This window comes from Dipodomys merriami, unplaced genomic scaffold (genome assembly GCF_024711535.1).
Source record: "Dipodomys merriami isolate MVZ:Mamm:240054 unplaced genomic scaffold, mDipMer1.0.p SCAF_2, whole genome shotgun sequence".
NCBI lineage: Eukaryota > Metazoa > Chordata > Mammalia > Rodentia > Heteromyidae > Dipodomys > Dipodomys merriami.
The window spans coordinates 47,320,392-47,346,859 of record NW_027203381.1 but is presented as its reverse complement, the minus strand read 5'-3'; the positions used below and the strand labels follow the sequence as shown (position 1 = coordinate 47,346,859).

Genomic DNA, 26,468 nt, shown 5'->3' with positions numbered 1-26,468 from the left:
TTACAAAGCATGGCCCACTGATCCCTGGCAAAATATTTTTTTAAAAAATAGGGCCAGTTTTTATGGTCTGTCCTAATACTTTTCCAAGAATGAAGGCAGTATTCTGGGAAGTGGATGTTAAGGGATCTGGGTTGGGGAGAAGACAAAGTCCCTGGCTGACTGCAGCCAGAACTGACTCCTGAAACACTCTTCTGATCAGCTCATATCCCTCCCTCCTAGCTTCCTAGAAACATCTGAAAGATAAATTCCAACTCTAATGCTACCAGTCTGATGATCACAACAATCTCATCTCCCTTATCACTTCCATGACATTCATAAGTGTGTAATGGACACCTACTCACAGACTGGGAATCGTGAGTTCAGTAACTGTATCACTCTATGTTCCACACTGCAAACACCAAGCCTGAAGCCTAGATTATGTCCACAATTACACAGGAATATGATGGGTGGGGGAGTTAATAGTATGTGAACTGGGGAGGGGGGATCTTTTTGTCCTCTCACCATTCTTCGTGAAGAGGGTGATTTCTGCAGTACCTTTGAGGTCTTGGGGCTTGTAACCTAAAGAAAACACATATAGTCTTTAAAATAAATATAGAGAAGGCAAGTACTTAACTGCGTTTTTAGAAGCATGATCTAGTATAGTGTGTGTTGTGTGTGCACCAATCCTGGGGCTTGAACTCAGGGTCTAGGCACTGTCCCTAAGCCTTTTTGCTCAAAGTTAGCACTTTACCACTTAAGCCACAGCTCCACTAGCACTCTACCCCTTGAGCCACAGCTCCACTCCTGGCTTTTTGTGCTTAATTAGAAATAAGAGTGTTACAGACTCTTCTGCTCAGGCTGGCTTTGAACTGCAGACCTCAGATCTCAGCCTCCTGAGTAGCTATGATTACAGCTACCACACCCAGCTCCCCCCATTCCCCTGCCCCAGTGCCCCTTGCTCTCTTCTTTTCTCTCTCTGCCCTTCTCTCTTTCTCTGACTCTGTCTCTCTCTGTCACTTGAGACTCTGTCACTTGAGATAAGCCTCCAGCCCTTTCTATTTCTGTCCTTGAAACCTAACCTTCCCAATCTCAGCCCCTTGAGTAGTTAGGTTTACCTGACAATCTGGTAAAATCTTTACGGAGACACTCACCCCATCACCCCACATCTATATACTCATGGTTCAAGTGTCTTTGTGAGAAATGACATACAAACAAAGTTTACTTATGAGTGAAAATCATGCATCACAATAGCAAAAGACTAGACACCATCTTACTGCTCAACAACCTGGGTGGCATAGATAAATTACTGGACATCTGGAGAAAATTATGCAAAAACAGCAAAGAAGCAGGATCTATGGGCTGAGTGCCATATGAATAAGTTGTTATACTATTCAGGTAATAACCAGAAAAAAGTCTGTATATGTTCAGTATCTGTGCAATATTTTCCCCAAGATATTTTCCACAGTCTATAGAGGTTAGAACCTATGGATCCAGAGGCTCAACTGTGTTCATAATTGCACATGTGTGTACATGCATGCCTTCATTGCTTACATTAGTCATCAGCAATACAGGAAGTCAGTCATGTTTTATAAAGTTTCATAAAGTCTTTCCAACCCTTTAAATTTATAATTTGTTACAAATTGTATTCTTAAATGATTATATAACTTATATTGTTAAAGTATTATCTTCTACCATTTTTTACCTCAAACTGGTAGACTCATTTCATTGCAGCCCTGCTCACAATAGCCAAGCTATGGAACCACACAGTTGCCCCATAACTGATGAGTAGATCAAGAAAATGTGGTAACTAGATACACAATCGGGTATTATTAAACCATGAAGAAGAATACAATTATGTCATCCCAATAGTAAAATAAATAGGTCGATAAAACATCATATTAGGTGAAGTAAGCTAGGTTCAGAAGCACAAAGGTCATAGGTTCTACCTCATATGTGGCTGTTAGTCCTAAAATACAAACATATAGGATTATATGTGTGTGTATCTATGGTCAGTCTGATTAAAGCGTGATATACAGGTATGAGATCCCATAATGGAACCTCTTTGAGCAATTAACACACAGCTTAACAAAACATTAGGAAGTTGAAATATGTCTGGGCTGGTATGAAGGTTATGTGAGGTGATGGATGAACACAGAGGGCGGATATAGTCATTAAAGTGGATGTTCACTGTAGCACTATTCATCATAGCCAAGTGTCAACTGAAAGAGAAAAAAGAAGAGCGGAGAATGATGGGGGTGGGGATCATGACCAACATGAATTCTATAATAATGGACATGTTAAAATAAACCCCCTGTGATACAGGTGGACCCAATGCAACAATGAGATGTACAATAGGTTATGTCGTAAAACGAACTTTACAACTTTGGGGGTGGGGAGGGAATGGGAAGGGATGGGAAGGGGAAATAAAGGAGGAGGCAACAATGCTTGATAAGAAATGTACTCACTACCTTGCTCATGTAATTGTAACCCCTCTGTACGGTATTTTCACAATAAAAAAATGAACCCCCTGTACAACCACTTGATGTTAATTTTTTTGTTAAAAAAAAAGGAAAAATAAGAATGGACTCATTATCCTTGTACTTGAAGTCATTTTTGCAAATTAACAAAAAGAGAAGAGACAGCTCGTGACTTTGGCAAACTCGTTAGCAGTAGGCTCCCCTGCCTCACTGCCCCGGCATTTACTGCTGCCTTGGTGAACTTCCTTTTCCCCTCCCATTGCTGTCCATCCTTCAAGATGTAGCTCAGACAACACTTTCTCCATGAGGTGATCCACAATTCCCATGCCTGAGCCGGTTATTCTACTTCTGTGCTACTGAGCAACTGACCTAGTATACTGCTAAGGATTCAGGGCCTTCAAACCCTTTACTTCCTAAACTTGCATATGTCCTTTTTCCTTTGTGTATGGTAATACTGGGGCTTAAACTCAGGGCCTAGGCACTGTCCTTTAGCTTTTCACTCAAAGCTAATGCTATATCACTTGAGCCACAGTTCCACTGTAGCTTTTTGCTGGCTAATTGGAGATAAGAATCTCAGGGAATTTTCTGCCAGGGCTGGCTTTGAATAGTGACTCTCAGATCTCAACCAGAATAGCTAGGATTATAACACGTGGCTTGGCATAAATCCTTTTAAACCAAAGTGAGTTTCAATTGTTTACATCTTCTTAAAGGTAAGTGAAACTAAGGCCTAATACTTAGAGTCATCCCCAAGTTTAGTTCAAACAATTGGTAATTTTTGTAAGATTTGGTTCCATTATATGTCACCACACAGCTGTAATCAAGCAAAATTTCCTGGGGGTGGGATGGATGTATACAAAGATATTAAGGATTATTTACTGTTCTATTACTCAATCACTAAAGAAATTGCCATTTATTTGAGACTGGTTTGCCCTTGATTCTAGTTTACAAAAACTGAACTGCTGACTTGAGCATTTTTGGCAACCATTTCCACCATCTGGTAAGCCCTTAGTAGGATATGAAACACTCTATATTCATGGGATAGGTATTGCAGCAATTTTAACCCAAACCATGTCATTCAAGAAAATGCAAAGACCACAGCATTCTGTTTAGGAACATACTTCCCACAAAGTTTATACTTATAAGACTATAACATTTTTGGTTCTAAACTACAAGCTACGTTGTGCTTCTCTTTGAGAAATAAAAGTCTAGGTCATCCTAGGAGCAAGTGGCTCCTGCCTAATAACCCTACCTACTCAGGAGGATGAGATCTGAGGATTATTGGTTTGAAGCGAGCCAGGGCAATCAAGTCTGAGACTCTTATCTCCAATTAATCACCAAAAACCCAGCAGTGAGGTGTGGCTCAATTGGTACAGCACCAACCTTGAGTGAAAAAAGCTAAGGGACAGTACCCAGACCCAGGACCTAAATGACACAAAAACAAAAGTAAACAGAAACCTCCATCTAGGTTGTAAACAATCTGTGTCCTCTAACTGTGGTCCTTACCTCCCGTTCTATGGTCTTCCTCCTGAGTAGCTTTTTCATACTTGGGAGCTGTTTCTTTAACAACATGGTGGCTTCATTCATCCTTCTGACTTGGGTGATCAAGAAAGATGGAACCTGGAGAAGAAAAGTAGCTTGTGTCAAGGGAAAACACTAGACTGAAAGTATATAGACTCCTCCTGGGCACTGCAACCAGAGACAATGGCCTTTGTTCTTATGAAGATTAGAAGAAAGGGTGGATTTCTATTTAATAGTAAAGTATGGGGGCTGGGAAGGTGGCTCAGTGGTAGATCGCTTGCCTTGCATGCATGAGACCCTGGGTTCGATTACTCAGCACCACATAAGCAGGAAAAAAAAAAAGCCAGAAGTGGCACTGTGGCTCAAGTGGTAGAGCACTAGCCTTGAGCTAAAGAGCTGAGGGACAGCGCCCAGGCCCAGAGTTCAGGCCCCACGACCGGATCCAAAAAAAAAAAAAAAAAAAAAAGTAAAGTATGCCAAATAGGAGCTCTTAAAGAATGTACTATCCCCTCCTGGTATCCCAGGGGATTGGTTACAAGACTCTTTCAGGTACAAGATCCTTGGATGCTCAGCATTTCCTTATATAAAATGGCAAAAGATCTACATGTGTTCTCATGTGTGTATATGTGTGCAACACACACACACACACACACACACACACACACACACACACACACACACACACACACACACTCAGGGTCTGGGTGCTGTCCTTGAGCTGTTTTGCTCAAGACTGGCGCTCTACTATTCTGAGCCACAGCTTCCCTTCCCATATATTTTTAATCCATCTCTAGATGACTAATCATACCTAACAGAATGTTAAGTGCTGTTTAAATTGTTGTTTTGCCTATTGTTTAGGAAATATTCACAAGAAAAAAAAATGTCAGTTCATATTCAGTACAGACACAATTTGCAGGGAATGTATTTAGTCTGTGGTTGTCAGCCTCCAGAGAGGCAGCACTGTGGGTGTGGAGGCCCAGCTGGGTCTGATGACAGAAGCCAACCGGGATTCTCTTCTCCAACTAAGGGAAGTATTCCATTGCGGGGCCTTTATGTTTCCTGCAGGTTGGTGGCTTCCTACAGGAGCCTGACAGTAACCTGTCACACGGTTACCTTCCACAGAATGTTCTGATACTTGAGCATGAGCCGGATGATGTGCGCTGCGGTGTTTGCTAACTGTAGCTCTTCACAGTCGGAGTGTTTGCTTCTGCTGAAGAAGAGGTTTGGCGCCATCACAGTGGAAATGTTCCACACACTCATTCGGTTTTTTGATTCGTTGGCAATCACTTTACTGAAGAATTTCATCAAGGCCTAACAAGAAACAGAATTATGTCAGAACATTATAAATTATTAAAAGCTCCACTGATTGTGGTCACTTCTCTTCCTTGGGCCATACTAGGGATTGATAGTCTCAAGCTTTTGCCTTGATAAGACTTAGAACTTGATCATCCTACTTCTGTCTCTTGAGTAGTTGGGATTACAGATATGTGCCACCAGACCTAGACAGCTACCACTCAATTCTATACACTGGGCTGCTGAGAAAATGTTAGATGTATGGGATGCATGAAATATGTCTTCCTTCCCGTTTAATTACTTAAAAGTATAAGAAAGAAGGTGAGCAGTGTCTTCAGCTGTCTGGCCCATAAAATATTCATAAATTTATTATATTGGAGTCTATATAAACAGCTTGCATTTTCTTATTTTCTTTTATTTTAAACAAGTTTGACAAATGTTAAAATTAAACTTGAACCAGGGCTACAGAAAACACTGAGGCTCAAATAAACATGAAATGTAGTTTTGTTGTGAAGAACAAAAAGTAACTCTTAAAATATATCCTTAAATCTTTACTGTTGAAAACAATTTATTGCTTCCGTGGGAAATGAAAACCAATTTAAACAACAAGAGTTACTCATTTCTCAGCCCAAATGTCAACTCAGTTTACATTGTTTTACTTTTTGATGGTGGCGGAATACATCCATAATGTTCAATGTATATATGAGAGAATGGCACCAGGCAACTTGCGGGATGGATGGGGTTGGGAGACTTGGGTGATAATGACTAAGGGAGTGACATTGATCAAGATGCATTGTACTCATAAACTACATGTTGAATTGAAATCCCTTTGTACAACTACTTAATGATAATAAAAAATTACTTTTTTCAGTGCCATTTTTATCACTTTTTTTTTTTTGCTTCTTTTTGCTTGTTTGTTTGAGACATAGTTTTGTTAAGTTGCCTAGCTGGCCTCAACTTTTCTGTGTAATGCAGGCTGGTCACAAACTTACAATCCTCCTGCCTCTTCCTCCAAGAGTACTGAGATCACAGGTGTATGCAATAAAACCTGTTTTTGATGCTGCTTTTATTAGTTCTTAATATTTTTATTAATATCAATATTTTATTTTATTATTTTACAATTACAATGTTTCATATTTATATTGTTTTTATTAAGTAGTTGTACAAGGAAGTTACTATTCAACAAAGCAGTTTATGAATACAATGAGCCTTGATCAATGTCATCCCTTCCAACATTCTCACCCATCCCCCTAACCCACCCTTCCCTCACTTTTCTTACATTTTGTAAGCTATATACTGAAAATTTCAACGGGCCACAGGCAGGAAGATGCCAAGTGTAGCTACAATAAGCATTAAAATGAAAAAAAAAAAGATTTGAGAAACCTGAAAAGTTTGTGGAATCGTCAAAATACAGGTAATTTTGCGAACCATCAGAAATATACTGAGAAGACTCAGATCCCAGAAGGAAGCTCTTTGTATTTTCAAATTTGGATCCCACTAGAGGTTTTATTTTGTTTTGTTTTTACCAACATAGAGCAAATAAATAATTTAAATAAAGAGAGGGATAACTGGATGAAGAACTATAGAATATGATTCTATCAAACATTCTATTACATGCTACGGGAGAAAACACTGCTCTGAGCCTCATTTTCCCAATCCAAAAAACCAGATTCTATTTGTCATTGTCTAAAATTCCGACATCCTAGAATTTTTTAAACTGCATTATCTTCATATGTTTTCAAACACAGAGATTTTAGAAATTTCCTTTAACTCAGTGATTTCAAATTTCTTCTTCAAAGACCCTCATTAGATTTCTTTTTTTTTTTTATTGTGAAAATACCATACAGAGGGGTTACAATTACATGGGCAAGATAACGAGTACATTTCTTATCAAGCATTGTAGCCTCCTCCTTTGTTTCCCCTTCCCATCCCTTCTCATGCTCCCCCCCCCCCGCCTTGCACCAAAGTTGTAAAGTTCGTTTTCCACATAACCACTTGTACATCTCATTGTTGCAATGGGTCCACCTGTATCCCTATTTAAACGATTTGTTTTTCCCCTTCCCCTCCACAAATTATACCGACATCAAATACAGTGAAAGCAGGGGTTATACTGTGGGGGATGGACATACAAAGCAACAAAGAAATAATCTTATAAATGTGTTAGAAACAATCGCATGAAAGAAAAAAAACATTTGAATACATATCTTAGGGTTCATTTCCCTAACATCACCTTATCTGACCTCTTCTGCTTGACTCATACATATACTAGATATTGCAAATAAGGGAAACCATGGGACCTATGTTTCTTTGGGCTTGGCTTACTTCACTTAATATAACTTTTTCCAAGCCTTTCCATTTCTTAACAAATGGGGTAATGTCATTCTTTCTGATGGAGGCATAGAATCCCATTGTGTGTATATATACCACATTTTCTTGATCCATTCATCTACTGAGGGGCATCTGGGTTGGTTCCGTATCTTAGCTATAGTAAATAATGCTGCAATAAACATAGTCGTGCTGGTAGCTTTAGTATGGTCTAAGCAGACACTCTGAAAACATTACAGGATGGAATAGGAGAAACCCTAGGTCTTGTTGGCACAGGCCAAAATTTTCTTAATAGAGACCCAAAGATTTCTTTTTTCTTTTTAAACAATTAGACTGAAGTGAGAAGCCAAAGATCAATAAAGACATCTTGCTTATATGTTGTAACTTACAAAATGGCCTTGTTTATTTCTGACACAGAACCATTTAGGCCTCTCATCTCTGTTTCCCCAATCGTAATACCTTCTTTGGCAAGTGGCTAGATAGCTAAAATTCCTCTCATGAATGGAATAAATGAAGTTCAAAAGTTCAAGGAAGACTAGAGAATGGTCCTCCTTCTTGTCCTCCTAGGCAATGGCGGCATGGAATGGCAGCAGCTCTGCAGCTTACTGCACTGCTCTGGAAATCGTCATCTCTGCTTCTATTTCCCCCAGGTGAGCCATTTCCTCCGAGCAATACAAGCTCCACAACAGATCATGAGGTTACTATGACATACCTGGGCTGTGTCTCGGTTGGCATCAGGCAGGGCCATGACCATGAGGTGTAAGGCTTGAAACTGCACTCTTATGTGAGGCCCTCCTGATGAGAAAATAGAGGTAATCACAGGCTTGAAACAACACAGATGCCTCCTGACAGCATTTCCTGCTAACATCTGCTGACACAGGAGGGCTCCTGACAGTCCTGGGTGGCAAGGCCTCAGGTTTTATGTCCCATAACATAAATTGTTCACTTGGACAAGAGCCTGGGCCTGTCAACTCCCCTCCAACCCCACAATGCCTTTATAGGAGCATGGCAGTGAGGTTCTCACAGTAATTCTAGATTTGCATCACATTTCCCCTTGTGAAGTGATTTCACAGACCTAGATGCACACTTGTGCTATAAGTAGAAGGCTTCAGCTCAATTCAAGAACAATAAACTTTGTTTCCACATAAGAAAGCAGCAACATATAACAATCAGGAATGTATGTTCTAGAGTCAGGTTCAAATTCTGCATCTATTTCTGAGTTACTACATGAGCTTGGGTGGCTTTATATATTTATGTTGTGCTGGTACCAGGCCTTGAACTCAGGACCTTGAGTTCCTCACTTGGCCTTTTCACTCACAATTGGTGCTCTATCACTTGAGCTACATTTATAGTCTAGCATTTTGCTGGTTAATTGGAGATGGCATCTCACAGCCTTTTCCACCTGGCTTTGAAACATGATCCTCCATGTCTCAGACTACTGAGTATATAGGATTACAGGTCTTGGCCACTAGTGCCAATCTGAGCAGGCTATTTAACTCTTCATTGCTCCTATTTTACCATCTGTAAAATGGAAGAAGTCATCATATCTAACCTACCTCATAATGCTATATGGCTGGTATAGGATAAAATGTGTTAATATATACATGTGATTAAGTCAGTACCTGAATTTAGCCATTGTATCCAGTGTGAGGGATCTTGTTTTGATGACTAGTACCACTTATTTGACAGTACAGGTATTTTGGGCCTTGTGCTTTTGAGGCAAGTACTCTAATACTTGAGCCATGCCACCAGCCCATTTTGCTTTGGAGTCTCATGTTTTTGCCCAGAACCAGCTTTGAGAGTTCCAACAAAGTGACTAGTTAGAGTTTTGGAGATTGTAAGACATTTTATTCCTTAAAGACACAAGATGGCGCCATAAAGCTGCATTTATACATTGTGTTTCTATCTTCATAGGAAAATCCACAGCCAGCCATGATGAAAATTTATAGAACACCTGAGAATCCAGGCTTTCCTTCATTTCTCTGTATCTACCTCAAATGGTCTCTTGGTGAGGAGTTCCTGCAAGAAAGCATTGTTCTCAAGCTGAAGGAAAATCTAGTTCTACTCCATGGCCAATGGGCCATCAGTTAGTTGGCCATGGACCACTTAATAAAGTTATTGCATTTTATACTTGTGGAATACTCTGGTGGTAAGGTGGGTGCTGGAGGCTACATGTGCCAGTTTGGGAATGAATGGCAAGTGGATGCACCATGGAATAATGCAGAAGTGGGAGGCATCTAGGATCTAATTTCAATGTCCCAGCATAACTCATATGTGGATTTTAGATAATGATGTCAAATTTGTAAACCATACTCAACACAGGTCCAGGAGGTCATGGAAAATGTCTACTGTACACTGACATGAGCTTGTCCTATCTGAATTGTGGGGCCTATCAGCAGCATTTCTCTGTATGAAGCACTTAAGGACAGATCACACATTATTTCTGTGATCAGCTGGAGGCTTGGGGCTGTATGGAATCTTTCAGTACAATTTAAAATCACCTTTAGGTTAAAAAAAAACCAATAGATGCAGAAGTAGGCTTGGACATTTTCTATTTCCTTCAATTACAGAGAAATTCTGGTTTCTTTCACAATTAAAAGTCTACTTTGGCAAATAATCTATTTTCATTTTACTTAGGCAAGTTGGCTGACATTGCTTTGTGGTTAATATTTCATAGTTAATTCAGTTAATGCACTCTGGTAGAGAATACTTTTTTTCCACAGGTCATTATTTTCCTAGGAAAATAGTGCTTTGCAGGAAAATGCTTTTCCTGCAAGTCTCTGTAGCCTGACTGGGCTTTAATTGTGTTGGCAAATTTGTACCCAAGATAGAAAAGAGAAAATAATTACACAAGTGGGAACTAATCTGTGTTCTTTGAACTCCACTGAGTATCAAAAGGGTAGCTTAAGCTGAGCACTGGTGGCTCATACCTATGATCCTAACTACTTAGGAGGCTGAGATTCGAGGATTGAGATTCACAGCCAGCCGGGGGAAGGAAAGTCGGTGAAACTCTATACTACAAATAACTACTAAAGAGCTGGAAGTGGAGTGGTTCTCAAGTGGTAGAGTGCCAGCCTTGAGCATAAAAATTTAGAAACAGTGCCTTCTCCCTGAGTTCAAGCCCCACTACCAGCATAAGAAAATTAGAATAAGTAAAATAGTTTCTTTGTCTGTCACAAAGACAGAAAGGATTATTTTGTGAATATGGTTTAATACAAAATTTTACAATACATTTGTGAATATGGTTTGATACAAAATTAGGAACTACTAATTTCTAGCACAAAATTTTCCATGCAGCTTATAATCAATCATTTCTTCTCATTGAAATTTTAATAATTTCATAGTTCTAGTCAACCTTTGGAAGGCTGTAGACGGCATATACAGATATCACTTAAGCACACAGCATTATAAAATTTAAATCTGCAAGGTAGCATTTTCAAATTAGTAAAGTTCCCATCAAAGCCTGAATGTGACTTTAAGTCCCACATATAAGTGTTACCTAGAGCTGAGCAGGGCCAGTGTCTCTCTCATCTGCCTATGACCCTTTCCTGACCTGGAAGAAACCCTATCTATTTCACATGCATTAAATACTTAGGCTTGTGACCTTCGTGACCCCATGTTAGCAGTCAAAGCCCACCATTTAACCTCCTCTCATTCCTTTCTTGTCACATTCTCTACAACATTCAACCTTTATGATCCAACCGTGTTGAATTACTCCCTGCCTGCCAAACACAGCACCACAACACACCACCCTGTGCTTTTAATCAGGTAACTCATGTTCGATTTAATCTACAAGACTTTGTAATTTCCAAATCATTATGTAATTCTATCATTTTCAGAGACATGATGTGAAGCATCTATTACATGGAGGCGCATCATCAGGCCCAAGGCCTCAGGTTTAGAGAAAGAGGCCTCAATCTAGGCACTGTTCTAGCTGATTTCATGCAATACCCAACAGCACCCTGACAAGTAGTTATTATCTGTAATTTAAAGCTTCTGCAGGTGAGGCTCAGAAACTTTGACTGTAGGGCTAACGCATAGTTGCCCAGGAATTCAAATCTTAAGATCTTGGTCATTCTGCAATTTTCCCTCTGCCCTGTAATGATTATAAAGCTCCTTAGGTCATGTCTACCAGACTTAAATACGTGAGTATCAAGCTTAAAATTTCGGTATTATGATCATGTTTCAGGATGCATCAAGCTTAAAATTTCGGTATTATGATCATGTTTCAGGATGCATCTGTCTTCTGCTGCTTCTTTACAGCCTTTACACTTTAGACTGTTCACACAGAACTCCTTCCACTTACTTTCCAATAGAGTGATGAAGGCAGGGATGTATTCCACGGGGAAGAGAGAGGTGGGTAGTTCTCGGAAAAAGGCTTTGAGCATGACAGCAGCTTCTCTATGGCACATTTTGTCCCATTTAAATTTATCGGCATTAAATTTGGCATCCAGTTCTTCACGGTATTGCTGAAACCAAGGAAGACAGCCAATAGGCAACAACTTTTACCATCTTACCCTTTTTGCCCCCATTGAAGTCTACTACCATTGCTACATTAACCACTTCTGTCAATAGATTTATTTTTAAAATAATCTTGACCTTAAATGGCTAATTCTACACAATTATAAAAGTTCCTTACTTGGCTCCTAATTCATTTCTGTGGCTTTGGCAGGAGATCACCATCCCCACATGACAAATGCACTGCTAGATTTTGACAAAGCCTCCACTCCCTTTTTCCACAATCCCTTCTGCCATCCTCATCTCCACTTCCAAATTAGATCAAGAATGTGCATCTCTCAGCAAGTTCACATGTACAACGAGAGCATCCCAACAAAGAAACTCTGACCTCACTCCAGCAAGCAGCCTGATGACATCTTCCTAGAGCAGATACAGTAGAATTTTATGCCAACACACACAGACACACACACAGACACACACACACACACACACACACACACACGCGTGCTCGCACAACTGACATCCTTTCTAAGGTTTAGAACACAGTGCATACACTCTTGGGGAAAAAGAAAAAGCACTATGCCTTCATAAATTGTACTTGGCTTATAATTTTTACATTACTAACTCATCTGACTTATCACTCGCCGTGTTCCTTTACCAAAGTCAAGTTCAGGTTCTGCTGCTCCTTTGAACTGTTTACCTATAGGCATCATCCTTAATGGGCACCTGCAAGTAATTTAGTTTTGTTTTCTCTTTATAACCAGCCATGGTCAGTTTGTACATTGCAGCTTTTCCTACCAAGATCATCTCATTAACATAGGACTGCAAATGCTCTCACAGTTGCCAGTCTGGAAAACACAGCTCCCTGGTAAGGCAGGTTTCTTCTAGAGCCGCTCTGAGTCTGACCCAGCCAACCTCTGGCCCTTGTTGATGATATCAAAGAACAAAAAGAACAGTTTCTTTTTGTCCTGCAACCTAACAGGAATAATACAGCTAATCACATGGTCCTTAATTGATAAATACATGTGACAGAGCTTAACAATACAGAAAAACCATCCTAGAACAGACAAGACTTGCATGCCTCAGTGGGCCGGTGGTCGGGGAGGGGGGAGAATGCATGATATCCTTGCTGTGCCGTTAGCAACAGGTGGAGGAAAGGAAGGTTTTGGAACCTGAGCTTGAGGAACAATAAGGAGTTCACTGGCCAAAGAGAACACACAGGGGCCTGGATAGAGGAACGGCTCACGACACAAATGCCTGGAGAACCAGGGTTTCTGAGAAGCAACTGCCAGGTCAGCATTGCTGGAACAAGGACCAGGCGTGGGATGCTGATTAGAACCACATGAGGGCTATTCATACTCAGTTGTATGAGTACCAACAGCAAAACCACTGGGCACATCTCTGAGCAAGGGAATGACAAGGCTAGATTTATCTATCCTGATGGCAGACAGAAGAATTATCTCAGAAGGTGTGGAACTTGTTGTAAGGCAGGTGAGGGTGAGAGACAAGAGGCCTCTGTTACTGTTACTGTTATCTGTTATGGAGGATCAATGAAGGAGTCTAACTTGGGCATGTAGTTGTAGGACACAGAGGAGGCGGGTGCACATAAGAGGGACAATGCCCACTGTGGTGACGAATTAACTATGATAATGAAAGGGAGAACTGATTGTCCAATGTCAGGGTGCTATTGCGCAATAGGGTGATGGTAAGTAACAAGAGAAGACTATATGTCTCAAGAAACTATAAGAGAGGATTTGAATGTTTTCATCATAAAGAAATGATAAATGTGTAGGAACATAGATAGGCCCACCCCAGCAGAAACATTGTGCAATGTATGTGTATCTAAATACATGGTATTAAGCGAATATGTATCATTTTCCATATATCAACCAAAACTAGAAGTTTAAAAATAACTTCCCTGGAATGAGATGGGATAGCAGTACATGCTCACAGAGTGTGGCCTGGCACTGAAGAGAAAGCTTGTGCTGTCTCCTCCTCGTACGTCTGATCTACCTTCAGTGTCATTTCAGCAGAGGCCACCCTCCCCCCTTGGTAGGTGTGACTCTGGGTATTAAAATGTCATCTTGTCTTAATAGCCAGAGAAACAATATGTTCGGGTTCCAACAAGAGAAGACTTGAAAAGCCAGGCACCCTGTGGCAACCTAGCTACTTCGGAGTCTAGGATCTGAGTTCTGAGGAGATTTGAAGGGCAAGAAAATCCATGAGACTTGTATCTCCAATTAACCACAAAAAGCCAAAACTGTGGCCGAAGTGCTAAAGTGCTAGCCTTGAGAAAAAAAAAATACTAAGGGACAGTGTCCAGGCCCTAAATTCAAGCCCTAGTGATGGCACAAAACAAAACAAAAAAGAGCAAACTGGAGCCTGTAAACAGAGCTCCCATGTGGTGACCCCAGATGTGAAATCTCAGAAGCCTGGTATGAATTTACCTGGTCAAAGGCAGGGCATTAAGAGGATAAAGGTCCATGTTTTGTGTCTATAGTTACTAAGAAATTAGGTGGGTTTATAAACTCTGTCCTTAGATCCCTTTTGAGCTTAAAAGTAGCCTGCTTCAATTTCTGTTTCTATCTCCTTTTCTTCCCCCCTTCCTTCCTTCCTTTTCTTCTCCTCTCCCCTTTTCTTCTCCTTTCTCTCTCTCTGTTTCTCTCTCTCCCTCTCCCCCCTCTCTGTTTGTCTCTCTCTCCCTCTCTCCCTTCCTCTCTCCATCTTTCTTCTGTCTCAATACTGGGGCTTCATCTCAGGGCCTTTCACCCTCACTTCATTCTTAAGGCTGGCACTCTTATGCAGCCTACTTGAGTTTCTGAGGCTGCTTCACACAACGGCAAATGGAAGGCCTGTAGCCATCAGCTACAGGCTGCCTCTGAAGAATGGAAATGAGTAAGAAAGAAAACCTTATGTGTCAAATATTCTGCCTCCCATTAAACATATTCTCAGTGCTGGGCTCCAATTTCTGCCATGTTTTGAAAGAAAATCATTGAACACACAAAGCATTCAATTGCTTCCAAATGCTCTGTAGCCTCAAATATGAGAACTGACTTCACACTTGTGTCTGTTTGGCTATAAATTCTAGCAGCTTCTTCTCAGGACTGCAGCCTGTCCATCTTATCAAGCATCTAAATCAAAGAGTCTGGCTGAGCTGTTGCCCTTATTGGTTGGTGATATTTACTTGGCACAAATTCAATTCTAACAGAGGATTAAAAAAAAAAAAAAGACTTTCTCCAAGCATGTTCTTAGAGAAAGTCCAGTGGATGAAGTTACAAGCAAAACCAAAAGCAATCAGCCAACCAACTAATGAACCATCCAAACAAACAAAGTAAGATTGTCTAGGATTTAAATAAAGGAAAGGAATAAAGACCCCTCAAACACATCACATCACAATGCCTCTCTGACTTTCTGTTTCTGTTCACTGCCCCAAATTTCTTTCACATTGGCTTTTCTGGAGCTTGAATCATGAAACATCTGGATTGCATTTTTTTTTTTTTTTTGGGCTAACGAGCAGTGAAATAAATAGGCTGACACGATATAAAACCAAGACTTTGACCTAAATGTGGTTCAGGAATGCATGTGATTGTAAAAACACTCTGAACGATGATTAGCCTCTGATAAGTATTTTTTTTTAAGCCACAACTGGTAAGAATAACTTCATTTTGGGTCTCTGATTGTATTACTAACCAACCAAACTGAAATCATTTTTGCCCTTGGAATTAGGACAGATTACCAGGCACCAGTGGCTCATGCCTGTAATCCTAGTCACTCAAGAGGCTGTGATCCGAGGATCTCAGTTTGAAGTCAGCTTGAAGAGACATTACCCAGGCCATGAGTTCAAACGCCAGGACCACGGAAAAAAATAATTAAGATAGATTTGTTTGGAAGTATATCTAAGAACCAACTATATAGAAAACTGGGACAAAAGCAGATTTAACTTAGAAAGCATAACTCTTAAGGAGTCTCTGGGAATTAAAATGCCTTCCTAAAGAACTTATGCCAATATTTAACCAACTCCTTTCTTAGGGAAGTCACAAGTCCCAACATGCCGGGATTACTTGTGCCCTGCTCAGATCTGTCCGCAAAAGAGAACTCACCACTTTTTGCCGCACTCTCCCAAGGTATCAGTCCCGCTACATATGCTGTCTGTCTGTCTGTCTGTCTGTCTGTCTGTCTGTCTGTCTATCTATCTATCTATCTATCTATCTATCTATCTATCTATCTATCACTAATTTCTCATTCAATACTTTACAATGACTAATTGTACTCATTTCCTAATACCTCAAAGATTTGATAACTCACTTTCTTCCTCAGCCTTACAAATTTTATTTTCCCTACAGGATTCTGGGCACTTGTCGTTTTCTTTTTCCATTATCTGTCCTCCTCAATTACTATCTTCATACATATACATCTTTCCCTAATTTTTAAAACATTGTTCGGTTATCCCTAGAAATTCTCCCTTAGCTGAAAATAATCCTACATGTTTGTAATCTCAGCACTCAGGAAGCTAAGGCAGGAAGATCTTGAATTTGAGACCAGCCTGGTCTTCATGACAAGATCCTGTCAAAAAGATAAAGGACACAGAATCCTCACAAGGAGTATGGGTGGGTAAAAGAAGACTGGTGTTACAAAAAAAATAAAGGAAGGAAGATAGGTATCAAGAGGCAGAGGAAAAGAGGAAGAAAGGGAAGAAAGGAGGGAAGGACGAAGGAGGAAGGAAGGAAGGAATTTAGGAAGGAAGGAAGGAAGGGTCTTAATCCCTGATTCTGATTTCAAAGAGTGAAGATTCTACTTTTTTATTATTGTTATCTTTAAGTAGTTATACAAAGAAGTTCCCGTTCTACAAAACAGTATATGAGTACAAAGTGTCTGACAACATTGTCACCCATAGCTCCTAATCCATCCCTTCTCTCACAGTATTCTCCACAGTATTGTGGAATAGTGATACTTTGTTAAAGTCACAAACACATTTTAACCTTCACAAGGCAAACTGTCATTATCATGGTCTATACAGTTTTCTACACATGCTTTGAAGAAAGCCCAGCCCACAGCTGGGTATGGGGAGGTATAGGACCTTGCTCATTCCTTGATGGGAAGGGATTGTCAGAGACTGTCTGTGAGCTGAGCCCCTTCCATTTTTTTTGGAAATACCATGCTCCAGTAGCTCTCTTCCTCTGTTAATCTACTTCTGCGTGGACTCTTTGGAGGAGCCAATGGATGCAGCCTATTCTGTTTATACTCAAATGTGACAAAGTCCTGAGATTCCTTTTACAAAAAAATCGATGCCCTCCCCAAATCACATACTAAGTGAATTGTGGAAGTGATACCTTTTTTTGGTCCTGAGAAAAACAACTCATGGATTTATTATTTAATGACCTTACCCAGGGGTGATCCAAGTACAGATAATAGCTCTTTACTTTGTGTACCCACCCGGAGATGCACTAGGATATTTTTATTGGAAATTTATGAAAGCGCTCCATTTTTCAATGACTGTTTCTTGTACTATTCCATAGAGCCCACTATCTGATGGAAGTCAGAAGGCAGAGTGAATGGATTCATAGGCTTGGGTGATGGGTGGAGTTAAATGTGGGCACTAACATTTCCATAAATGGAATTGGGTTTTACAACTGCTGAGTAAGTATTTCAGAGGTTACAGTCATTGCTAAAAATTCTTCAAAAACTTCAACTAAAATGAGAAGCAAAAGAGCAGCTGGTAATGGAAAGAAGGGCTCCTATGCTCTGGACTGAGTGATTTACGTGACCAAGATGAATACAACAAACTGACGTGGTTAACCCCAGTGACAGGGCAATGAATTACTCAAACTAAAATCAAGAACAGTTTGCAATGCTGAATGGATATGTTATTTCATTATTACTGGTTTAAAACTTATTGCTTTGCTTTTTAATTTAGAAGTGTCATAAAACAGGTACTAAAGAAACCCTGGGTTGAACCAAGTGATAAGTCAACTAAGCAAGGACAATGACAGACTAAACTAAATTCCTGCTGCTCATTTACTGGGTCTCACCAGCTTTGATCTCTAACCAGGAATAGAGAAAATGTTGGGTACCTTGACCTTGGCAGTACATCCTGAAAGTCGAAAAATTCCTTCAGACTCCAGACCTGATTCTTCAACTTTCTCAAAAAACTAGAAAACAATGATATATTATCAATTAAGTATTTATACATAATTATAAACATCATAAATTCAAACAATGATGATAGAAACTGATACAGTATCAAGCATACATATGTGTCTGTACTTGAAGGCCTTGGTAAATGTTCACAATCACCTATAAGGTCAACATTATCTTCAAATTTGCAAATGAGCAAATCTCTACTACAGCTATTCCACAGCTTTCCCAAAATATCCATCTCATAACATAGGAAATAACACTCTCCAGCATGAACTCTTAACCACTTATAATATGCTTTATAACATATAATATAAAATTTAACAATTTAAGATCAGATTATTGCATATCTTTCTGAAAATTGAACAGTAAGAAATGATTCTAAAACTATCATCCTTTGCTACCACTATCCTGGTTAAGAACCTGTAGGAGTCAGGCACAAGTAAGCTCATGCCTGTAATCCTGGCTACCAAGATGGCTGAGATCTAAGAATCATTGTTAGAAGCCAGTCCAAGCAGACAAATCTGAGAGGCTCTTATCTCCAATTAGCCAGCAAAAGCTGGAAGTAGAGGTGCAGCTCAAATGGTAGAGCACCAAGCAGTAAGTGTTCATAGTTCAAGCTCCAATACCTCTACACAAAAACAAAAAAAAGAAAGAAGGAAAGGAAAAAAGGAAGGAAGGAAAAAGAGAGGAAGAAAGAGCCTGTAGGAATGCTAGAAAGTCTGACCAAGGATCTAGCTAGAAATTATGGAAGTTAATGACTCTCATCAGCTCTTGTGATGGTAATGATGAATATTAATGTTAAGCTGTCTGTGTAATGCCTATCAGACCCAGTTCACAGTTCTTCACTTGTATTGACTCACTTCATCTTGGCAATCATGAAGTAAGTACTATTATTCTTCCCATCTACTGCTGAGGAGTTAAAGGCACTGAAAGGATAAGTAACCTGTCCAAATTCACATGGTGACAGGGATTCCAGATCTCTGCTACCTGATACTTGGGCCTAAAATAATTAAGCATGGAGAGAACTATTTAAGAAGAAACGTAAGCATGAGAAGCCTCTCCCATAGAAGTGCAAGAGTTATACTAATCTCATTGTCTTCAAGGAAATCAGTAGTAATACAGCTAACATCGACAGTTACTATTGTCACAGAAATCTACATTTAATCTGGCATTTATTGAGCATCTTCTGTTTAAGTTCATTTTCAGAGTTCTGAGCTTGACTTTGTAGTGGCATGATACTATAACGTGTCAACATTTTTATACATCATTTAAAAGCTTTTTCATAGCTGGTTAATAGCTTGGAATTTTATTGATTTTCTATGACCTAAAATGCATTAAATTTTGTTATGAATTCTAAGTACTGTTACAGAGGAGTTGCCAGTTACCAAAGCAGCTTATGAAAACAATGCTGTGTCACCCCTTCACCATTCTTACCCCCTCCAACTAGCCCCTCTTCCCTTCCTTTTCTTCATTTTGTACTATATACCATGAAATTTTAATTGTGCCACTGGATGTCACTGTTGAATAAATGCTGTCTATAAAACAAACTTAGAAGTAAACCAGCAATGATATCCACAGACAAAGTCACATTGGATAGTTGAGATAATATCATTTAAAAAATTTAGTTTCACCCAAATTATCCTCTTTGTCTAATTGTACCCCATCTGCCCAATCACAAGCTGATTTTTAGATTTTATTAACCTTTGGAATGATCCATAAAATGATCACAATTATACACATAAAAAAAATCTTCTTATGGTATCTTTCAGCACACACTTGGATGATCCACAAATATACTGTTAATAATACATAGTCATCTTTATCCAGACAGAATAATCAAATACAAAGAGACATAAACATGTGCACAAATAGTATCTGAACAAGTAATGGACAAAACAGAATTGAAGGAAGCTGTGAGACGAAACATCTGTGTCCGTCATTTGATGGATACAGTGTAACAGGCTCAAAACATCTGCAGCCAGAATGCCAGGGCGTGCATGTGGCATGTCCCCAGGGTTTCACGTGTTGGAAGCTGGGCAGCAGAGCCTGGTAGGAAATCCTTCTTGGGCCTTCCCCACTCTGTGGCTGTCTGGTGCTCTGACCTCTCCCTCTTACAGCACTGCAGTGGCACAAGGTGATGCAGCCCAAGAGGCATTCACTAGCACAGCACTAGCCTTCAAGAAGCCCATCCTCCGACATTTTGTTATAGTAATGAAAACTGGGTTAGTTCATCAGCCAAATAGCCTAAGCCTTTAGAGGCCATTTTGAGGATGCACTGAAGAAAGCTGGAAATCAGGAGGATCTGATAACTAGAAAGGGTTTTTAGTGTCATTGTCATTAAGCCTAAAGGAAAACTCACTAGTAGGTTTAGAAAGAAACGAGTCACAGGAGGAAATCTGTTCCTTCATCACTTCCAGTCTACTCACTTTTTGTAATACAAACGGGACTTTCACTCCAGGATCTTTCTTTCGATCATTTTCCAGGAGAACTGTTAGTGGCACTCCAAAAATCCCATTGTCTTCATTATACCATAGGCAAGAGAGAGAGAAAAAGGAATTAGAAAAGCACTCACTTATTCTAGTGTGTGACATCACAACCAGAAGGGTCTGTCTTAGTTACCTCGCCCTTTTACTTTTTCTGTTTTGCTTCTTTTTAGCTGAATTCTGAAGGCGTCAAAAAAGGCAGTCAATTCAATCAGAGACAGATGGCGGATTTTCTTCATGTCTTCTGCAGACAAATCTCCTGCTTCAGTTAACCCAAATCTGGTTTTCTGTATAAAAAATTTCTGCAATGAAGAGTGATGATAGTTATTTTCTTATGGCAGAAAAAGTTATTAGGCCTTCATTGAAATGCCATTTGGATATTTGAAATGTGTGTAAAGACACATGATCTCGCAAAAAGTCTCCTAGAATAGGTTCTGTATAACATTTGCAGTTCTCTATCATGCTAATTAGAAGCAAATAGTAGTGTAGTCTGAAGGGTATAACACTGCTGCAGAAACTGCTTTCCCATAAAGAACAACCTGGGTGGTCAAACACCATAAATGGCCAACCATCATATGGAATGTGCATGGCATGGACACTTAATCTGGATTATGTGCAGAATATGCATTCAAGACCACACACATAGGTATATCCCAGGAAAGCTTGGAACAGATTTTTGAGGGGAGAGGCAATCTCCTTTAATCAGGCTTCATGTTATACTTCAAAAGACACATACTTAATAGTCTGCAGATCAAGACTGGTAACATGAGCTGGTAACTGAGATGGCAGTTATTGTCAAAGCTAGGTCTTGGCATAGTGGAACAGAGATAAGAGGATCACTGTTCAAGGCCAGCCTGGACAGAAGCAGGCAAAACCCTGTCTCTTTTATGGTGGTAGATGTCTACAACCTCAGTTACTAGGGAGATGTGGATATGAAGATCATAGGCTTAGGCCAGCCCCAGGCAGGAGGTACATGACCCTACATGAAAAATAACTACAACACAAAAGCGACGGGGACATGGCTTACATATCAAGTGCCTGCTTGGCATTGAGTTCTAGCTCCAGTGCTGAAAAACAAATCAAATTTAGGTGATTCTAAATTCTTAAAAATGCAAAATTCACAGAGAAGGTAAATAATCTTATTCTTTTGATGACAATGCTATTGCTATATTCTCTATTTTTATGCTGGGAAACAAAATACACAACCTCCCCCAATACCTCAATCATCTGGAAATATGAAGTATAAGCAATAAGTAAGAGGAATTTGAATATAATATCCATGAGTATATTTTCTCTCAGAAACCCTGGTATTGAGAAATATACTAAACCATAGTTTTAAGTTCCAGGCTAGAGATGAGGCTCAGGGGTATAGTGCTGGTACAGAGCATGGTTTCCATAGGGCCCTGTGACTCGGAGTTCCCATGAGGTTATTCATGACCATTTCTTCAGTGGAACTCACACATATTTAAAAACAATGAGAAGTACAAAATGTCATGTCAAAACCAACTTTACAATGTCGGTGTGTGGGGGGGAGGGGGGGTATAATTGGGTGGGGGGAGGGGGGAGGCTGGGAAGGGAGGTGAAGGGTAAACAAAGGAGGAGGCTGCAATGCTTGGTAAGAAATGTATGCATTATCCTGCCCATGTAATTGTAACCCCTCTGTACAGTATGTTCTCAAATAAAATAAAATAAAAATTAAAAAAAAAAAGTGAATCAATAAGTTGTAGGACCTGGTTTAGGGCATACCTTAGGCCGTTACATGGTTAGTTCTGTTACTTTCTTCCTGAGACCATGGTCCTCCAAGCAGTTATATTAATAACAACAGTATAAACAATGAAACAATTACTGTGCGGTAAACCCTTTACAAGTTCTTCATTACAGACTAATCGGTGCTCAGGTGAGCCAAGCCTTAGTGGGATACAGTTTGGATGGGGTACTAGGAGCCAGGATCTCCTTTTGGAATGGATCTCTGCAAGGGTTCCCATGGCTCCCATCTTCTCCCCAGAGCATGACTGTACCTTGGGACATGGAGACTGTTTAGGGACCACACAGTTTTTAGAGTTGGACGCACTCAGATTTTAATCTTATGGAGTTCTGGTATGTTTCCTGGCCTCTTCAAGCCTCTGTTTTCCTCTGTATGATGGTTGTGATCATAAAGATCCACCTTACAAGGAATGCCTGTGTGGTGTCAGGTTTGTTGAAAGCACTCAGTGAGCCCCAGAGTTCTTGCCATCTTTTTCCACAGTTATCTGGAAATGGTCCTGCTGCCTAGTTGAAAAAGCCCCTTTGGCACTGGAACTGCCTGTGCCCTGTTCTTCCTACTGCTACCTCCGATCATCAGAGTGTTCAGGACTCCACAGAATGGGGTCTTCACACATTGCATTTGTTTAATGAATAGCAATCACATCCATGTAGCATAGTTCTATATTAGGCTCTCAGGATATAACATATACATATACATATACATATACATATACATATACATATACATATACATATACATATACATATACATATACATATACCTGCCTTGTTTCAGGATTAAAAGTACAGAACTATTTACAAAGTACAGAATTATTATTTACTCATCTTGCAATAATGCATTTTTCTTCTTCTTCTTCTTCTTCTTCTTCTTTTTTATCCTGGGGTTTGAACTTTAAACTCAGGCCTCACACTTGACAGGCAGGCCCTCTATCCCTTGACCCATGTGCCCAGTTTTTTTGTGCTTCAGTGATTTTTTTCAGGTAGGATCTCATGATTTTGCCCAGGCAAGTCCCAGACTGTGATCCTCCTTGCCTATGTTTCCTGTGGGGCTGGGATTACAGACATACTTGGATGAGATGGGTTCTCACTAACTGTCTGGGCTGGTCACAAACAATGATCTTTTCAATCACTACTGCCTAAGAAGTGAAAGTTTATAACAGTTAGAGTGTAAGTCACCATTCTTGGTTATTTGTAATATTACAAATTCTTTCATTTGTGTTTTTCTGAGTTTAGTGACCGTCCTATATGCTGTCCCTCTTTGTTATTATGACCAGACTTTCTGTAGTAGCCCCTTATATTATATGATTTATGGGATTCGTGTGAAGTAAGGTTATGAACTATAAGAAAAATCACAATATAGATGACAACCCCATTTCCTCTGTGCTGTAGTTTGGATCTGAAATGGTCTCCAGAGGCTCATGTTTTAGCGTCTCCATCACCAGCCGATGAAATGTGGTAAAGCCTTTACCAGGTAGAGTTTGTGGAAGGAAGTTAGACCAATGCAGGTGTATCCTTGAAAGGGATATTAGGACTCTGAATACTTCCTGTTTCTTCTCTCTTTATTTCCTAGCCACCATAAGGTGAGCAGCTTGCTCTTTCTTTGCTCCTGCCATGATGTGCTATCTTACCACAGGCCCAAAAGAAATGAGTCAACTTATCAGGAACTGAAACCTTCAGAGCTGTGGGTCAAAATAAGCTTCCCCATTTTAAGTTGATTTATCTCTAGTATTTGTCACAGTAATGGAAAGCTAACTACCTATAAAATAGTATTCATGACTTATCCTCAAGCTGTACCAGGAGCTGCTAGGTACAGTCAGGCAAGCTGTGCACAGAATAACAAATTACGTCCCAGTTTCCCCTCTTTCCATGGTGGCCTGCAGCCCTGAAGCCCAGTATTTCCAGAGATTAAAAGGAAATTCTTGTCAGAGTCATTAAAGAAGTCACATTAAGTTACTGGTTGGATCAAGGAAAGTACAGGGGGTTAGAGTTACATGAGCAAGTACATTTCCTGTCAAGGATTGTTACATTCTCCTTTGTTTTCCCCTACCCTCTCTTCCCTCGCATCTCCACAACTCTCTATCCCCCCACCCCCCTCCACCTCTTCCTGCCTAAACTGTAAAGTTCGTTTTTCAACATAGTGTCTTGTACATCTCATTGTTACAATGGGTCAACCTGTATCCCTATTTAAGCATTTTGTTTTTTTCCCTTTCCCTCCCCAAGCTAGAAGTATATATACAAGAAGTATATATACAAGGGCACTGACATCAAATAGAGTGAAAACAGGTATTATACCATGGAGGAGGAACATACAAAAGAAAAAACAAAAATATCACATGGTACATTATAAATACTTTAGGAAGAAAGAAAAAACCTCTTGTGTCCCCATCTTGGGGTTCATTTTGCTTAACATCATCTTATCTGGTCATATGTATATAGCTTTTGACCTTTTCTGCTTGTCCCAGACATACAGTATATATTGCAAATAAGGGAAATCATAGGACCTATGTTTCTTTGGGCCTGGCTTACTTCACTTAGTATAATTTTTTTCCAAGTCTTTCCATTTCCATACCTTAGCTATGGTAAATAATGCTGCAATAAACATAGTCATGCTGGTAGCTTTAGTATGGTCTTGTTTGTGATCATTTGGGTAAATGCCCAAAAGTGGGATTGCTGGGGCATAGGGGAGCTCTATGTGGAGTCTTCTGAGGAATCTCCATACTACTTTCCAAAGTGGTTGAACAAGTTTACACTCCCACCAACAATGTAGTAAGGTTCCCTTCTGTCCACATCCCCTCCAGCATCTGTTGTTCTTGATTATAGCCATTCTAACTGGGGTGAGGTGGTATCTCAATGTTGTTTTGATTTGCATTTCTTTTATGGCTAGAGAGGTTGAGCATTTCTTCATGTGTCTATTGGCCATTCTTATTTCCTCTTCAGAGAAGTTTCTCTTTAAGTCTTTAGCCTACTTGTTTATTGGGCAGTTGTTTCTTTGAGGATTTATTGTTGGGGGATTTAATTTTTTGAGTTCCAGGTATATTTTAGATATGAGACCCTTATCCACTGGAAAAATCTTCCATGCTCCTGGATTGGAAGGATCAACATCATGAAAATGGCAATACTTCCCAAGGCTATCTACAAATTCAATGCGATACCTATCAATATTCCAACCTCATTCTTCAATGATATAAGAAGCAATCCAGAAATTCATATGAAACAATAAAAGACCCAGAATAGCAAAAACAATCCTTAACAGAAAGAATAGTTCTGGAGGAATGTCAGTGCCAAATTTCAAACTCTACTACAAAGCCATAGTAATCAAAACAGCTTGGTACTGGCACAAGAACAGACCTCAGGACCAATGGAATAGAATTGAAAACCCAGAAATGAATCCACAGACCTATAGTCACCTAATCTTTGACAAGGGATCTAAAAAAAAATAGAATGGAAGAAAGACAGCCTCTTTAGTAAATGGTGCTGGCAAAATTGGTTATTCATTTGTAGAAAATTAAAGTTAGATCCTTGTATATGACCCTGCACCAGAATTAATTCCAAATGGATCAAAGACCTCAAAGTCAAAGCAGACACCCTGAAAACATTACAGGAAGGAACAGGAGAAACCCTAGGTCTCCTAGGCACAGGCTGAAATTTTCTCAATAGAGACCCAGAAGCACAACAAATCAAAGAAAGGTTGAACAAATGGGATTGCATGAAGCTGCAGAGCTTCTGCATGGTAAAGAACATAGCTAGCAAGTTCAATAGAAAGCCCATGAATTGGCAGAAGATCTTCACTAGCCATTCAAGGAAAGTTTTACTTACAGTTAAAGCACACTCTTCTTTCTTAATCTCAGACTTCTTACACTTATTTCTTTTTGGAGTATCTGCAATCATTTCTGAATACGATATTTCAAAGGACAGCTCTTCAGCTTCTGCTGGAATGTTCTTTTCTAGATAACCACCATCTTAAAAAGCAAGAAAAATTTGATGTGTATGTTCTTTGGTCAATCAATACCATTTACTATAAAATAGGCACCAA

The 26,468-nt window shown here is 39.7% G+C and overlaps 1 protein-coding gene across 7 annotated transcripts in view; it reads right to left on the bottom strand.

Moving 5' to 3' along the window:
• Arhgap28 (Rho GTPase activating protein 28) overlaps positions 1 to 26,468 on the bottom strand; it is a 168,871-nt gene that overhangs the window by 10,719 nt on the left and 131,684 nt on the right. For all 7 annotated transcript variants that reach the window (XM_070029546.1, XM_070029548.1, XM_070029551.1 and 4 more), the window contains 9 exons: positions 26,252 to 26,394; positions 20,808 to 20,973; positions 20,615 to 20,706; positions 18,122 to 18,199; positions 11,899 to 12,061; positions 8,305 to 8,387; positions 5,088 to 5,285; positions 3,960 to 4,073; positions 502 to 558 (listed from right to left, as the gene is read on the bottom strand). In XM_070029546.1, coding sequence (XP_069885647.1) covers positions 502 to 558; positions 3,960 to 4,073; positions 5,088 to 5,285; positions 8,305 to 8,387; positions 11,899 to 12,061; positions 18,122 to 18,199; positions 20,615 to 20,706; positions 20,808 to 20,973; positions 26,252 to 26,394 — 1,094 coding nt within the window. The remainder of the gene's footprint in view (positions 1 to 501; positions 559 to 3,959; positions 4,074 to 5,087; positions 5,286 to 8,304; positions 8,388 to 11,898; positions 12,062 to 18,121; positions 18,200 to 20,614; positions 20,707 to 20,807; positions 20,974 to 26,251; positions 26,395 to 26,468) is intronic.